General features: G+C 55.0%; 1 protein-coding gene across 1 annotated transcript; it reads left to right on the top strand.

The window, feature by feature from the left end:
• The first annotated feature begins 16 nt into the window (after positions 1-16).
• Positions 17-14,853, top strand: stard9 (StAR-related lipid transfer (START) domain containing 9). Its single transcript, XM_068752161.1, has 25 exons — positions 17-228; positions 1,704-1,800; positions 2,401-2,517; positions 5,041-5,157; positions 5,239-5,271; positions 5,363-5,424; positions 5,745-5,854; positions 6,282-6,424; positions 6,497-6,564; positions 6,647-6,744; positions 6,817-7,017; positions 7,113-7,210; positions 7,294-7,452; positions 7,514-7,693; positions 8,150-8,201; positions 8,310-8,435; positions 8,514-8,596; positions 8,681-8,702; positions 8,921-9,115; positions 9,186-9,627; positions 10,066-13,878; positions 13,952-14,152; positions 14,271-14,445; positions 14,514-14,687; positions 14,767-14,853. The coding sequence occupies exons 1-25, from the start codon at positions 182-184 to the stop codon at positions 14,851-14,853; spliced, it is 6,900 nt and encodes a 2,299-aa protein (XP_068608262.1). The 5' UTR covers positions 17-181.
• The last annotated feature ends 672 nt before the right edge of the window (positions 14,854-15,525 follow it).

Genomic DNA, 15,525 nt, shown 5'->3' with positions numbered 1-15,525 from the left:
GGAAGAGTCGGCGGGCGCTTCAAGCCGCGGCCAGCCGGTGGAGGTGTCCCGAGGAGCGGACAGAAGGGACAGGAGGGACACCCCTCGCTCTGCCGGGCTGAAATGCCAGAAGAACGATTATTGATCAGACGGGGAACATTGATCATCAGCTCCGAGTTAAAAAGCTGTTGACGTCTTCACAATGGCCAACGTGAAAGTTGCCATTCGGGTCCGTCCACTCAACGCGAAGTAAGTTGACTCGATCGAGGTACAAAAGCCCCGGACTAGTAAAACCAGTCAAAGTGAAGTAGTGACACGGCGATATTTGTGTAATACTCTATATTTAAAACACTTTGTGTTTATACTGAAGTTGTATTTCTACAGTGTCTGTGTACTGGTGGCTCATCTTTAAAATACAAGAACTCCAACATTCTTATTATTCTGTATATGTGTGAGTATATGTATATATATATTTCTGCACCAAGTTTTATGAAAATTTGTCAAGTAGTTTTTATGTGATCTGCTAACAAACCCATGACCTCCTTAGAGGTGACAATAGTGATTAAACTATACCCCCCCCCCCCCCCCCCCCCCCCACACACACACACACAGATATCTGAGATCATTCCAAAGCGTTCAAAGTTCTATCGAGACCAGATAGAACCAGACCTGATTCCAGATGTTCAGCGTCGGTAACATCATTTTGTTTTAGCATGGTGTCGTTAATACTTTACAATACTATACAAATACTTTATACCTGCAGTTTTTAGTCACTTCAGACATTCATCCTGACTGTTTCTGCTCAAATGCATGGAAACCTTTTACAGTGGAATCTGTTCTTGGTGCAGCAACGTAGCACAGAGACGCTGTAAAGCGTTGCTGCTGCAGCTCGTTGAGTCTGAGGCGTTCGGGGTCTGGTTGTACCGTGTTTAAATCCTGCAGGACTTTCTCCACGCTAGTACAACCAAGCTTGATTCGGCCTACGACGGGCCGGACAGTGTTCCTTTCAGCAGGTCTTCCTGCTGTTTGCATCACAAAAGAATTCCAGATGTGTTCTTCCTCACGCCAGCGTCTCCCTCGCTGTCTCCTCCTCTTCGCTGTTCCTGAGGTGACGGCTGCCTTCGCTCACCTTCACATCCGGTCTGCTGCATTCCTCATTCAACGACGCAGACAGTGTGGGGGTTCTACCCCCCCACACACACACTCTGAACACACGCAGCCTCTCACATATGCAGGAAACATGGGAAGTTGTTCTACTAAGGCTTGTATCTAGAGCACATTTTTACAGTTTCACTTTGCTGGGCTTGGTGAAATGAGCCCTGTGTGGTGGAGCTTAGGGGGAGGGCCCTCCCCTTCAGAGCCCCCCCCAAACCCTCGCCGCCGTTATCGCTCTTGGAGCTCCGAGTCCCGCCAGCGCTGCCTCCTGTTACACAGATGTTGCATCAGATGTGTTCGGTCCAGTTGCTGATCTGCTTTGAATAAATACGGGACGACACTGGAACCGGCTCCGGCTGCAAGTGTTTGGGTGTCACTCTGGAACCGGGCATTTGTTCCAAGGTGACTCTGATGCCCTTAAACAACAACTGTGACAAAGAAATCAACATATTGAAACAAAAATACTAAATTGTAGTTTAAATATTTTTTTCCCACATTTCCTCCCTCCTGGCGGATCTCTTGTCTTTAGCGGCGATGCTTACGGAGTCGGTGTCTCTGGTTGTTGACAGGGAGAACGCGGAAGGAGGACAGCTGGCCGTGCAGGTGGAGGACAAGTTTGTGAAGATTCAAAATGTGAAGGTGAGTATTCAGGGGAAAGAAAGAAAGGCTCGTCGCTGCTCCTGTTAGCGTGTGTGTGTGCATAATGCACGTCACAACAGGATGCTTATAGCCGTTTCCTGCTTTATGTCACTGCTTATTACATGTGTTACACACACACACACACAGGTCTGGAGACCCTTCAGGGATGAACAAAAGGCCTCCTTTCCTTGCTGACATCCACTCACCTGGATGGGACCTGCAGCCGTCTGTCCCAGTTCAGTGAACCGGGACAGGTTGTAGATCAGAGATGCTTTTCAGGGTTGGTGTATGGAAAATGCAAACGCAGCAACAAGTGAGCGTCACACGCAGCTTTATTATCTGGGACAAGGTTGTGTTGGTCTGTTGTGTCTCGACAAGCCTGGGACGGGATGGCCGGTAAGCAGAAAGGTGTTGGTGCGGCGAGGCGGATCAACCTGCCCGCTGATGAATGGAAACCGCTGACTGGTTGTTCCACGCCGCGAACACAAGCTGTAGTACCTCCCTCTGACCACTGGGAGGATGCACATGTGTGACCTGTTAATTGTGCATTTATTTGTGCTTAGGCAATAGCCTGACTGTATTTCCTGGCCGGGGAACTAACCTTCCTCTCATGCCCCCCCCCTGAAGCTGGACGGGCGTACTGATGGAGCCGTGGATTCCAGGGAAAAGATCCAGGAGTTCTGTTTTGACTACTGCTATTGGTCGGTGGACCCTGCAGACCCCCGCTACGCCTCGCAGGAGGAGGTAACCCCTGCTTGTGTACTCTAAATAAGGACCTAATAAAGTCAGACTTTAGGTTGAATAAAAACTGGAGAAACTGTCCAGGATCCAGATCCGGATTCTCTCTGCTGTTCATTGTGTGGTTAAATTAGCAGAACGGAGAATGCATGTCTGCAGGCAACGCAGCAGCTAATGTTAGCATGTCTGCAGGCAAAGCAGCAGCTAATGTTAGCATGTCTGCAGGCAACGCAGCAGCTAATGTTAGCATGTCTGCAGGCAAAGCAGCAGCTAATGTTAGCATGTCTGCAGGCAACGCAGCAGCTAATGTTAGCATGTCTGCAGGCAAAGCAGCAGCTAATGTTAGCATGTCTGCAGGCAAAGCAGCAGCTAATGTTAGCATGTCTGCAGACAAAGCAGCAGCTAATGTTAGCATGTCTGCAGACAAACCTCCACATGTTGTATGTTTTACACAGATGGCCAATGATGTCAGTTCCATCTGTTACCCAGAAGCCTTTGCCTCAGACACGGCACAACTGGAAACGTCTTGCTTGTCATGTCCAGCCTTTGATTGGCTGATCAGATATCTTTTTTTTTTGGTCACTGTGATTGGAGGGTGTCGCTGGAACGACTCTCTATCAAGAGGAAACGGTGGCAGTTCCACAACAGGAAGTCTTTCCAGAGGAATTCTGCTTTTTGTAAATTCATTGCGGCGCAGGCCGCACCCCCTTGTTTTAAGTCCATCTGTCCCGTCACAGCTGTCTTTGTCCGTCTTCGCCGCCTACAGGCTGTGCTGAGCTGTTATCCTCAGCAGAGTTCTGTCAAGTCACAGTCCGGCCACCACAAAACGTTCCTTTGTCGGCCCGCAGTGGGCGAGAGAGCGACGGAGAGAACGGATTTAAATCGAACCTCTTCTTCTGCGCCACAATCCGGAGCATTGTCCTCAGACGTCAGACGTTTGCTGATCCACAGTGTGAAGGAAAATGCTGCGTGTGGTGGCAGCGAAGGAGAGTAGAAAGGGGTCATCCTAAATCTGAAAAGTGTCATCTGTTTGCTGATGGAAGCCAGCTGTTTCTACGTTGGGGGGGGGACGTGGGGCAGTTTGGGAACGCTGTGTTGGTTTTTTCTTTTTTTAAGGATCTAATAAAACCATTTTTCCACTATTAAATAACAGAAACGCGTTAATCTGACTGTTACCATAAGAAACACGGGACTGAGGGAAAGAGAAAGAGGAATTCCTGGGATAGTGGACCGGCGAGGCGAAGGGGGGGGGGTCCGCTATGCCTCCGCAACCCCCCCCAGCTCTCGCCTGCCAAACTCGCAGCTGCCTCGCTAAGTGATTTTATGGCGTTAAGTTTCAGGCCAAAGACGTCAGCGCTGGGATTTGTCTCCGAGCACAATGCTGTGTTTGATTGTCAGACTTACCGGGGCTTCCCCCCTCCTCTTCCTCCTCCTCCTCCTCTCTCTGCTTCTCTGTTGATGCAGTCTTTCTGGGTCTGTGTGTCAGTAGTGCTGCAGAAAGCGTAGCACGAATCCTCCACACGCGTGGGAGCGTCTCCTCCCGTCACGGGTCCGAACGGGCCTGGACCCGTTTATAGGTCACATTAGCATCGAAGGCCGAGGGGAGGCGACACAAACGGACCGGCTGCTCCTCATTACTCGGACCTCCACACAAACAGGAAGCTGTGTATCTGCACGCCCCCCCACAGATTAGTACTGTACGTCCATCGTGGCTTGATGCAGCCCCCCACCTCCTCCTCTCTGGTTCCACCTGATGGCGTCGACCTATTTCAAGGATGGACTCAACGTTCTGCATTTCCCGTTTCATTGTTTTCACTGGGAGGAGGAAGTAAGGTGACGCCGTTTCCTGCAGACCGCCCCCTTCCTGTTGATGGAGGTCAGCTTCACCCGCAGGCCGCCTTGAGGCCCATTTCCATTCCCACGTCGCAGCCTGATTTTACCGACCGTTTGCGCATCAATAAACTCGGCCGGTGTTTGTGTGAGCTTTGCTGATCCGTGTCGGCGTCAGACTTTGCAGCGTTCTCAGAGAGAACTCCGGGCCTGTGGAACATTCACACGCAGAACCAGATCGCTTTCAACCGGGTCCAACACAAAGCTGCTCCCAGGCCTGAGTACACAAGCCCGGGTCCTGTTGGTGTGTGTGTGTGTGTGTGGATAAGTGTTTGATCCGCGGAGGTCTGACTCACCCACCGGTATCGGATCTTCAGGGTGTGTTCTGGTTCTGGAGGAATGTGCTGCGTCTCTGTAGCCGGTACACGCCTGGCGTTCTGATCAGATACGACTGATCACAGATAAATGGGAACTCTGACTCGACGATGATTCAGCATTTATCGATCAAAGATCAAAGGTCGCTCCTGGTAATGATATCCAGGCCCACAGAGGGAACCATGTGACCCCCCAGCTGATTGTTTGGAGCCGGATTCCCTCACAAGTTGTTTCCCCAAGAGAGTTGACTGACCTCGCTGCTCCCGTACCCAAACACCCCGGCAGGAAGCGCCGCTGTAAACGGTTTGTGCTACTCTTCCTCAGGTGTTCCAGGACCTGGGCGTGTCGGTGCTGTCCGGAGCCTCTCAGGGCTACAACGTGTGTCTGTTTGCTTACGGCCAAACGGGATCCGGGAAGACGTACACCATGACGGGGGCGGCGGTGAGGACCGATGCAACCCGTTACACACAGAATGAACCCAGACATGCTGCTGAACGTCGTGCATTTTCTGCTGTTTGCCAGGATTCCATCGGCTTGACCCCCCGGATCTGTCAGGTACGTCAGCGTCACGCTGGTTAATCGTCCTGATGGTCCAGAGTCTGGTTGGTTCTGGTGGTCTGACCCCGCAGCTCTGCTCTTCTCACAGGGCCTGTTTAGGTCTGACGACGCCTTTGCTGAAGGCCAGAACTCGAGCAGGGTGGAGATTAGGTACGGTTTGATCTGAACCGTTACGATGACGGGACGTCCAGCAGCGCGTTGCAAACGCTGGAATCACACGACGATAATCATCAGCATCCCGCTCAATGGGGGGGGGGCGCTGTTAATGGAATTATATCAGGGTTTAATTTAATTAAAATAGCCTCTTGTTTGGCCTTGTTTGTGCCCGCTTCCTTTCTGGGTCATTCGTTTGGACCGTCTTTCTAAAGGGGTGTTGTTTCCATGGCTACGACCTGGTTCGGATTGACCCCCCCCCCCCATTATTAAATGCCGTCCGTCATCTCATCAGGTTCTTCCTCATGTTGCTGCAGCTTCCTGGAGATCTATAACGAGCGCGTGAGGGATCTGCTGAGACGAGGAGGGCAGAAGAGGTCTTCGCTGAGGGTCAGAGAGCATCCCAAGAAAGGCCCGTACGTTCAAGGTCAGTGTCTGGATCAGTACCGGAGACATGAGCCACGCGGGAACACGTTCTGGAGTATTTATGTTCGGCGCTTGTAAGTTTGAGGTTTGTGGTCTTCAGAGGAATGTCGTTCGGAGGCTCCTCTTTGAGCTCATCTTGCTTTTCTCCTCCTCCTCTTTCGCTCCGTCTCGACTGCTGTCCTCCATATTTAAAGCCCCACATCCCCTCTGTGGAGAAATCCCAACTGACTGGAGGAAGTGAAGTCATTTCCTGCCGGTTCCAAGGGAGAATGCTTCAGCGCTCACAGCTTGTTCAAAGCTCCCGGCTCCACCGTGAAACGGCGCCGACGGAAACACGCCTAGAATGAGCTCATGAGGTGTAACAACCTCAGCTTGTCCGTCCATGAAACCTTTGTTCTCTGGTTCTCTCTGTCCGTCTCTTTGTTCAGACCTGTCGCAGCATCTGGTCTCAGACTGCAAGCAGGCCATGGACCTGCTGGAAGAAGGCGTCGCCAACCGGATCACTGCCGCCACCCACAACCACGACGCCAGCAGCAGATCTCACGCCATCTTCACCATCCAGTACACGCAGGTCTTCCTCTCGGCCAGTGGGCGGGGTCAGTCTGCCGGCGCTGCTCTGGTTGTGATCTTCCTTTCTCCACAGGCGATCCTGGACAAGAACCTTCCTTCAGAAACCGTCAGCAAGATAAACCTGGTGGACTTGGCTGGGAGGTGAAGTTCCTTCTTTTTACTGCCCCCCCCGGTGGATCTTTGCTGCAGATGTTAGCCCTCACATGTCATTGTTGCCTGACAGCGAGCGAGCGGACCCCAACTACTGCCGGGACAGGCTGACGGAAGGCTCCAACATCAACAAGTCGCTGGTCACTCTGGGCATCGTCATCTCCGCTCTAGGTAAAGGCGACCAGGTCTTCCTCCATCCATCCACTCATCCATCCACTCATCCATCCATCTCCGTTTCCACAGCCCAGAACTCCCAGATGTCCAGCAGCTGTCAGAGCATCAACAGCATGGCGTCTGAGGGAGACGGCAGCACGGCGGGCAGCAGCGGCAGCTTCCTGTCCGCGGGAGGCCGGCGGCGCTGCTACATCCCCTACAGAGACTCGGCGTTGACCTGGCTGCTGAAGGACAGCCTGGGGGGCAACTCCAAGACCATCATGATTGCGAGTCAGTGTCCCGGCGCTCCCAGAGGAGCATTTCTTCTTGGCGTGGATGGATTTGACCTTTTTCTAATCCGAGTCCTGTTTCCTGTGCGTTCGCAGCGATCTCGCCGTCCGCCAGCTGTTACAATGAGACGCTCAGCACCCTGCGTTACGCCGCCCGCGCCAGAAATATAGTCAACAAGCCCCGGGTGAACGAGGTTCGTGTTTGAGTCTGACGATGAAGCGTCGCGTCTCAGCTGGGTGTTTCCCCGGGTCAACGTGTCGTCTGACTTCCGCCCAGGACGCCAGCGTCCGTCTCATCAGGGAGCTGAGGGAGGAGATCGACAGGCTGAAGAGCATGCTGCTCAGCTTCCAGATAATCCAGCGCAATCCAAGTCTGTCTCTGAGTGACGAGAGGGATGGAAGTCTCTCCGACATCGTGCTCCAGAACGAGCTGAAGGTACCGCTTTGCGTCTGCGTCACCTCTCACCGCGGGGATTACTCCACGTCTTCCTCCGCAGGTGGAGCAGCTGACGAAGGACTGGTCGGAGAGCTGGAGGCATAAGAGGGAGCTGCTGGAGCGGTACGGCGTGGAAATCAACAGAGACCGGGCGGGGTTCCTCATCGACTCCCTCCAGCCGCACCTGGTTGCTCTGGACGGGGACGTCCTGAGCACCGGGGTCGTCTTCTATCACCTCAGGGTACGGCCGTCAGAGCAGATCCTGCACAGTCGGGAGGGTTTCCGCCTCGGTCTGGCTGTCGGCTGCTGCCGAGTGCGCCGCCTAGTGGCAGCGTTGGGAATGCTGCTCTAACGCAGCAGTTAATATCAGTGTTCTCTGTCTGCTCTACTTTTTCCAGCTATCAAGTTTTTGAGTTTTTTTATCTGCTGGAGCCTTCCTCCTCTTCCTCCTCCTCCTACTCTTTCTGTCTAGAGAAAAGGTGCGTTTCTTCTCTTCTTCTTTCCGCTGCTCGTGCTCCTATCCTGTCCGGCTCCTATCTGTGTGCCGACAGTCACAAACGAACCCTCAGGCTGGGGCCTCCTGGGGGGTACGAATGGTTCTGACGCTGCACCAGAAAGCTTTCAGTCCCATTAAATAAGATTTCTTCTGTCAACTGCTGAAATAGTTGTGTAATAGTTTGTTTTTTTTCCTTCACAGGAAGGAGTCACTCACATCGGACCTCAAGAACAGTTTTCAGAACCACATATAGGTATTGTTTATTTATTGTTCCCCATCCAGGTATCTGCTTTCAACATGACCAAGAACATGCTTGATCCGGGAGTAGCAGCACAGTTTGGTGAACGCGATGTGTTTTTAGTTCTGCAGGGCGGCGCCAGATGTGAGATTGAAAACCGTGGAGGCGTGGTGACGCTCAGGCCGCTGCCGGGCTGCGTCTGCCTGCTCAACGACCGGGAGGTCCCCGAGCCCTGCAGGCTGGCCCAGGGTCAGATCCTGATCCCAAACTCGCCGCCGAGCATTCCCGCTGCGTTTTCATGAATATTTAGTGGTTTTCTGTCTCTAGGAACGGTGATCACCTTGGGAGGCGTGCACAAGTTCCGCTTCAACCACCCGGCGGAGGCGGCGGTCCTCCGGGAGCGCAGGCGGGTCGGTGCCGCTCAGAAATAAAAACCCATTTCTGTGCAGCGTGTCTGTTCTTTTTAAAGCCATTGTTTTCCTATCTGTTCTCAGGTCAGCGAAGGTAGCATGAGCTGTACCTACATCAGTCTTTGCCCCTTGACCCCCGAGGACAGGTAATACTCTAAAATGGGTGTGTGAACCATTCCCGTCAGCTGTTTACAGGACATCGCCTGGTTATGTCCGTCCGAGATGCACGGAAGTGGATTTTAGTTAAATCTCAGTCACGAAATGCTTCCTTTTTGCGTCTCCTTTTCCACTCGGCTGTATTTCACCTCGTTCTGTCTCGTAGCGTTGAGGATGTGAAGCTCCACCAGCAGGTAGGGGGTGCCCGTCTTCCCCCCGGTGAGGAGAACGCCGCCAGGCAGCACGTGGAGGCGCAGCAGCGCTATGTGGAGAGATTGCGGCAGGAGATCCAGACTGAACAGAGGCTGGCTCAGAGGGAGCTGGAGAAGGAGCAAGCCCACCTCCATCAGCAGCACCGTGACGGTGAGCAAGTCGCTCCACGCTGGGATTAAAACCAAAGAGTCATTCCGTTCTGAAAATCTTTACCCAACAGTCCAGCAGTGGATCATCGAGGAAAACCGGCGCCTGACAACCGTGGACCAGAGACTCACCCAAGAGTCTGAGGTTCAGACTGACCCCGCAGCGTCTGAGGGTCACGCTGTGAACCGTCCGTCCCTCGTGGTCAGGGCCAGGAAGAAGGTGACGCAAGAGGAGCTGCTGAAGCGCCACGCCCTCTGCTGGGCCGAGAACCAAATCCGTCGGAAACGTTTGCACTGCCAGCTGGAGAGAATCGCCCGCAAAAGGCTTCTGTTGGAGGCCAAACGTGAATTGCAGAGGCTGGAAAGTGTCCTGCCTGCTGGAGCGGAGAGCCCAGACTCTCCTGACCTGGACTCGCCGGAGAAACGCAGAGGAAGAGGACAATCGGTGTCTCGCAGACACTCGTTTTCTGCAGATCTTCTGTCACGGCTCTACCCACCGAGCAGCCCAATCTTTAGGTGAGGATAGAACGCCTTCATTCATTCATTTTCTTGATGTTTGTGGTGGCGGATTTGAACCCAGGACCTTCTTGGTGTGAGGCGACAGCAATGAATAGAGTTGTAAAATCTATAGATGTGCTTAAATTGGAGGGAAGAGCGTGACCAAAATTCTTCTTCTCTCGTCAGACACTTCCTCAAAAGGAACAGATCACCGGAACTGACATCAAATTCCTTTGCTTCCTCCGAGTCCGTCGGCAACTGGAAATGGTCGTCGGAGGAGTGTCTTCATCGGGGAAGGAGCCGAAGTTGTTCCGGTAGCCTCCCGTCAGGACAGACGCAAAGCTGTCGGAGCAGCGGCACGTTCTCCGAAAGCATTGAACCGACCGGTAAAGCGGAGCCCCGATCCTCCCAACCCTGCCGGGAACGACCGGAACGGAAACCTCTGCTCCCCAACAGAGAGCTGTCTTTTAAGAAACGACTGACTCCGACCTCAACGGTCACCCCCAAGTCGCCCGTCGGAATCAGCAAAGGAAATGAACAGATGTGCGAGGGAACTCAAACAGCTGCTGCTGGACGACAAACGGCCGCAAAGACGTCTTTCTCTCGGTGTTTTGGGCCCAAACTCAAAACCGCGCTGTCCAAAGTGTTCAGGAAACCAGCGCTGGGTCTCGGGGGCGTACCAAAACCGCTGGAGAGGATAGTGAGCAAAATTCACACGAGACAAAGAGACCGGAGCGTTCGAGATTCCAAGATGAGCCGGAACAAATGCGCCTCGTGCGAGGAGCTCGACCAAAGGACGCCTTTGAAGGACCATTCACACAGACGGTGGCACAGCGCCGAGGCGCTAACAAACAAGACCGGCAGATGGTTGGAGAGACAGCCGGGGCTGATGGGATGGGAGGAGGACGAGGACGAAGCAAAGTCCGACTGCGAGAGCCTCTTCTCTCTTGACTCCCTGTCGTCTGCTCACGCGAGGCGGGAGGAAGCGGCGCAGAGCGAGGCTGACAGCGAAGACAGTCAGATGTCTCGAGATTCATTGGCTGTGGACTCAGCAGCGGAGAACCGAAACGCTGCGCCCGCCCACCCATCAAAGACTCGGGGGGGCTCAGTGGAGGAATACTGGAGCCACCAGGGACCCCAAAAGTCAAGAATCAGCGATGCAACATGGACGCCTGCCTCCCAAACCCCAACAGCAACAGAGTCTGGGAGGCACAGTCGGACCGTTGACTTCAGGAACGCTCGGAACACTTTAACTTCCTGCAGCTTCAGGGATCCAGGAAGCATTCAGGTTCCCGCAGAGACCTGGTCCTCCACAATTCACCGTTGTCCTCTCCCTGTGCAAAAGAAAACGATGTTCAAAAGTGTAGAGAGCAGCGATGGTTCCGGTCCAACCGGGCTGAACCGCTGGCACGCTCAGAACTCGTCTGAAATTTCAAGGAGCACGTTGGATTTTAGAGACCCTCAGATTGTTGCACCAGATGAAGGTCTGACGCTGGCAGGAGGTCACGCAGACAAATCGGGAGGGCAAAGAGAAAACGCAGGGAAGGCAAACGGCAGGGAAGAAGGTCCGGCCGCCTCGCCGAACTTCAAATCAACATTAGCGTCCGAGAGCCACGTCCGAGAGCACGAAGCGCAGCGCCGGTCGTCCACAGACACCCCCGGTGGATCCTCGGTGTCCTCCGAGCCTGAAACGTCAGGCCGAGAACTAAAGGAGCTCGCCTTCAAACCCTCCACCGAAAATGAAGAATCAAAAGCAATGCTGCTCAGGAATACCAAATGTTTGTCTCTGAAAAGGGCTAAAGCATCAGATCCGGCAGGAACCGCTGAGCAGCACGCCGCCCGGCAGCCGGGAGCCGTTAAAAACAGCAGGAAGAGGAACAAGAACCGGCACGGTGCGTTCACAGGCAGCCTGAAGATCCCCAAAAGGAGCGACGGCAGGGAGTTGAGACCTTTCTCAACATCGGCATCAGCTAGCAGCCAAGAAAACCTTTGCTCTGGTCGCACCGGCGACCCGAAGGGAGCCGGGTTTGATGCAAGCGTTGGGGAGAACCCAGCAACATTGGTGGCTCCCGGTCCCGGGAGCACGCCGCAGGAGGGCCCTGATAGAGGTAGATGTTTCTCCACAGAGAGGGACGGAGCTGCGAGGGATCAGTCCCAAAGTGACAAAGCCGTGAGCAAAGTCGAGCAACCGGCTGATGCTCCATCGAACACCGAAAGCCACACCCAGGCGGGCGTGAGAGCAGGCGGCGGCGCGGCGTCTGCGTTTGCTGACAAACGGGGCAATTCTCTTTTTAGATGTGAAGTAGCCAACTTGAAGCGATTCAAGAGGTTCCAGACTCGCCTCACGTCTTCCTCCTCCTCCCTCAAGTCCTCAGATGAGGATGAGGAGGAAGAGCAGCCCAGAGTCAGCTCTAAATGGGTAAAGCATGAAAAACAAGACGTCAGACAGGCTGCAAGTCAAAACGCGGATCATCCTACCACAGCGCCGGCCCGCACGGCGAGGACGAAGACCCGCTTTGCTTCATCTCCTGGTCCTCAAGTCTTAGAGAGAAGCGTCCCGTCGGCTCAGAACGGCGACTCCTCCATGCGTTTTCCCTCCAGTGACATCAACCCGTTTGCTCGCCAGGGGCAAGGCGACCACTCGAACCGACGCTTCTGCTGCAGGAACCCGGCTTTCGGCAGCGCCGCCGATCTGTCCTGTAAGTCTCCCCTCCTGAGCGGCGCTGAGAAACGGGTGACCAGATGCTGCAGCGCCGACGACGGCTTGAACGGACAGAACTCGCCCTTCACGTCCCACCTGAGCGCGTATGCCACCGACAAGGCGCTGTCCAGCACGCTGAGCAGCGTGGAGGATCACAAGGAGCGCGTGAGCGCGACCGCTCCGGCGTCCGCGGGCGCCGGTGACCTCGCCGAGCCGACTGCGGCCTACGATGGCCAAAACCCCAGTCGGATGGCAGACGTTCTGTTTGTGGGCTTGTCCCAGACACGCAAAATCCAGAGACGGGAGACAAGCGAGCGCGGCGCTCAGACGGAGCGTGGCCTTCAGGCGGTAAAGAGGGAAAAGCACCACAGAAGAAGCAACGCAGACATCAAAGGATCTGCAGCGTGGGTCAGCATGGAGAGCATGTCGGCTCGCCTCGCCAAGCTGATCGGCAGCACCTCAGACCTGCTGTGGAACGTCCAGGGAATGAGAGCGGGAGACGCACCGGGGTCCAGTCCCGGCAGCGGGAGCGCGTCCTCTGGCGCTCGCCACAACACGGACCGTTCCACGCAGACGGAAAGGCCTCCGGCGCCGACAGAGCAGGAAGTTCACCAGACGCCCGGCGAAAGGCCCCAAGGGGTCGGTCCGATCGTCAAGGCGACGGGGTCCGATGTGGCCCGCGTGCACCAAGGCGAGAGCGTGTCGGTGCGTGAGGCAGGCTCCAGCGTTCCACGGCGCCACGAAGGCGTTGAGAACGTCGCAGGAAATGAGGTGCCGTTGAAAAAGCAGGCTGCGTTCACAGACCGCGCCTCGTCTCCCATCAGGACCGTCGCTAGCAGGCCGTTAGCATGTCTGTCAGAGGGGGGGCAACGGCAGGATGGCGGCGCTTCCTCTGGTCGATCTGTGGACGCAGACAAAGGCGAGGCTTCAAAGCGGCTGCTGATCCATCTGACCGATGAACGGCATCACAACGGAGACACCTCGGTCCACGCCGGGCCCGACTCCGGGCCCGCCTCTGAACCCGCCTCCGGGCCCGCCTCTGAGCCCGCCTCTGAACCCGCCTCTGATGCTGGAGACGTTGGCGTCGATGCCTTCGATCCGTCCCCGGCGTCACTGGCTCCCAGCGAGTGCAGCACGGACACCCTCCTGAACATCCAACCCGGCGCCGCCGCCCCCCCGCATCCAGACCGCCAGGTGGTCCCGGCGGACCTCCCCTTACACAACAAGTTCACCAACTGGTCTGGCATCGGCAGTCCGCCACTGCCGCCTTCCCTTTCGTCGGCCCTAACCGAAGGCGAGAGCAGAGACCGTGCTGAACGCGGCGAGGTGGCGAGTCGCCGATCGACCGGAGGGAGCAGCAGACGGGCGAGAGAGATCGAGAGGCTGCGGCGGGAGAGGGAGCAGGTGATGGCGACGGTCAGCCTCAGCGTGAACCCAACGCCGCTGAGCGTGGAGCTGAAGGAGGCCAAGCTGCACTACGGCCGCGGCGAGACGGACACGCTGTTGAAGATGCTGCGGCCCAGAGGAACGCCGGAGGCCCCGCCCACCAGACAGCAGCTGTACGAGAGGTGAGGAGAGGAAGGCGAGCAGTAGAGTAAAGGTTGAGGCCCAATGAGAACGTTTTGGAATTTTCCCTCTCAGACATCGTCGGAGCGTCGACGGTTTGAGGCAGGAGAGGGAGGAGCCTCTCCAGACGTACCGGAGAGGGAGGAGTTGTAGTCCCAGGAAGCATCACGCCGCTCCACAGGAGGCTGCCTCCTCCTCCTCCTACTCCACCACCATGGGCACCCGGCATGAGAAGTACCTGCAGCAGCTCCCCCAGGAGGCGGGAGACGGCAGCAGGTAAGAGACCTGCTCCTCCTCCTCCCACGAGATCCAGGACAGAGTCCCGACACTTTGGGACATGTAGTTCTTTACTGTTTCTGGTTTAGTGCGTGAATGTAGTTCATCTGAATGGCAGAGTCCCGCGAGGAGGGGGCCAGCACCCGCCCGACATCGAGCATCTGCTGCAGGACTACAGTCGGGCCCGAGAGGACGCCATGATTGAGATCGCAAAGGCACGAGAGCGTCTGCGAGAGAGGACGGAGCAGGAGAAGAGGAGGCTCCAGCAGCAGGAGGTCCAGGTGGGTTGGTGTGTCCCATCATTTAAAGCCCATGAAAGAGCTGATGGTTCGCGCTTTGACTCCGCCCCTTTGTGAAGCAGGACGACCCGAGGCATCGCACCAGAATCAGTAGCAGCACCTTGTGCACCGGATCCAGCCTGAGCCTTTCATCCGGACCAACGTCGGGCTACAACAGCGGCAACGCCGGCCAGCTGCAGCCGGCCGGCGGGACGGGCCCGGAGGGGCGTGTCAGCGCTCTGATGTCACAAACCGCTGTAGGTTAGAGGAACCCGAGAGGAACGTCCGCAGCTCAGCTTCACCTCTCTGATGTTAACGTTCCTTTCTGCTGCTCAGATCTCAGGGATCCAGGACGAAGAGCTGAAGGCTGGCGGTCCAAACGGCGTGAAGACGAAGACACGGAGAACCCTTGCCGACTGCTGAGCGCCGTCGCCGACCTCGACGTCTTTGTCGCCAGTGAGCGCTAAAACCAGCAGGAAGTTAGTCTGTCGTTAAATTTGCACCTTCCAAAGTAAGAGCACTCCCCCCCCCCCCCCCCACCCCCAGTTCAAGATGAAGCAGCTTTTATTATGAAGGTATTTTTTGTACATTTTATTTTTATACACTTTCAACAATTGTATTTTTGTCTTGTTTTACCAAAGAATGGAGGAGGGAGGGTCGTGAGATACGATTTGTTTCACCCGGTAAATTAAATGTATCGAATCTATTTATGTTTAAAAACACCAGAGAAATATTTGTGAATATTGTTGAAACTTTTACTGATTTTCTCAGCAGATTTCAGTTTTGATAGTAACTCTTGAGAAAAAGAAAGTTAAAATGTTCCGGATGAATCTTCTAGCACTGAACACACACGAGACGCATGCTAACACTTTTAACTTCGAGGCTAACGATGAACTGCTATGTTCAGTATCAGCGTAGAGACCCCGCCCACTCCAGGGACGAAGCCCTGACCTCTGACCTCCCTGAATGTGCTCCAGTTTAAAGCCTTTTTGTTGCAGCTGTTTAATTATTCTGTTCCGGGGTTTGTTTTGTGTTTATCGTTGAAGTTTGTGTGAATCTGCAGCGGAGGAGCAGAACAATGTTAGGAACCTCTAA

Source organism: Brachionichthys hirsutus, chromosome 18 (assembly GCF_040956055.1).
Source record: "Brachionichthys hirsutus isolate HB-005 chromosome 18, CSIRO-AGI_Bhir_v1, whole genome shotgun sequence".
NCBI lineage: Eukaryota > Metazoa > Chordata > Actinopteri > Lophiiformes > Brachionichthyidae > Brachionichthys > Brachionichthys hirsutus.
This window is presented reverse-complemented; position numbering and strand designations above follow the sequence as displayed.

Bases quoted from the DNA above. Each gene is read 5' to 3' on its own strand.
- stard9 (XM_068752161.1), top strand. From the start codon at position 182: ATGGCCAACGTGAAAGTTGCCATTCGGGTCCGTCCACTCAACGCGAA. The intron at 2,518-5,040 runs GTAACCCCTGCT...ACTCTTCCTCAG, and splicing joins GCTACGCCTCGCAGGAGGAG to GTGTTCCAGGACCTGGGCGT. The intron at 8,436-8,513 runs GTCAGATCCTGA...TTCTGTCTCTAG, and splicing joins GCCCTGCAGGCTGGCCCAGG to GAACGGTGATCACCTTGGGA.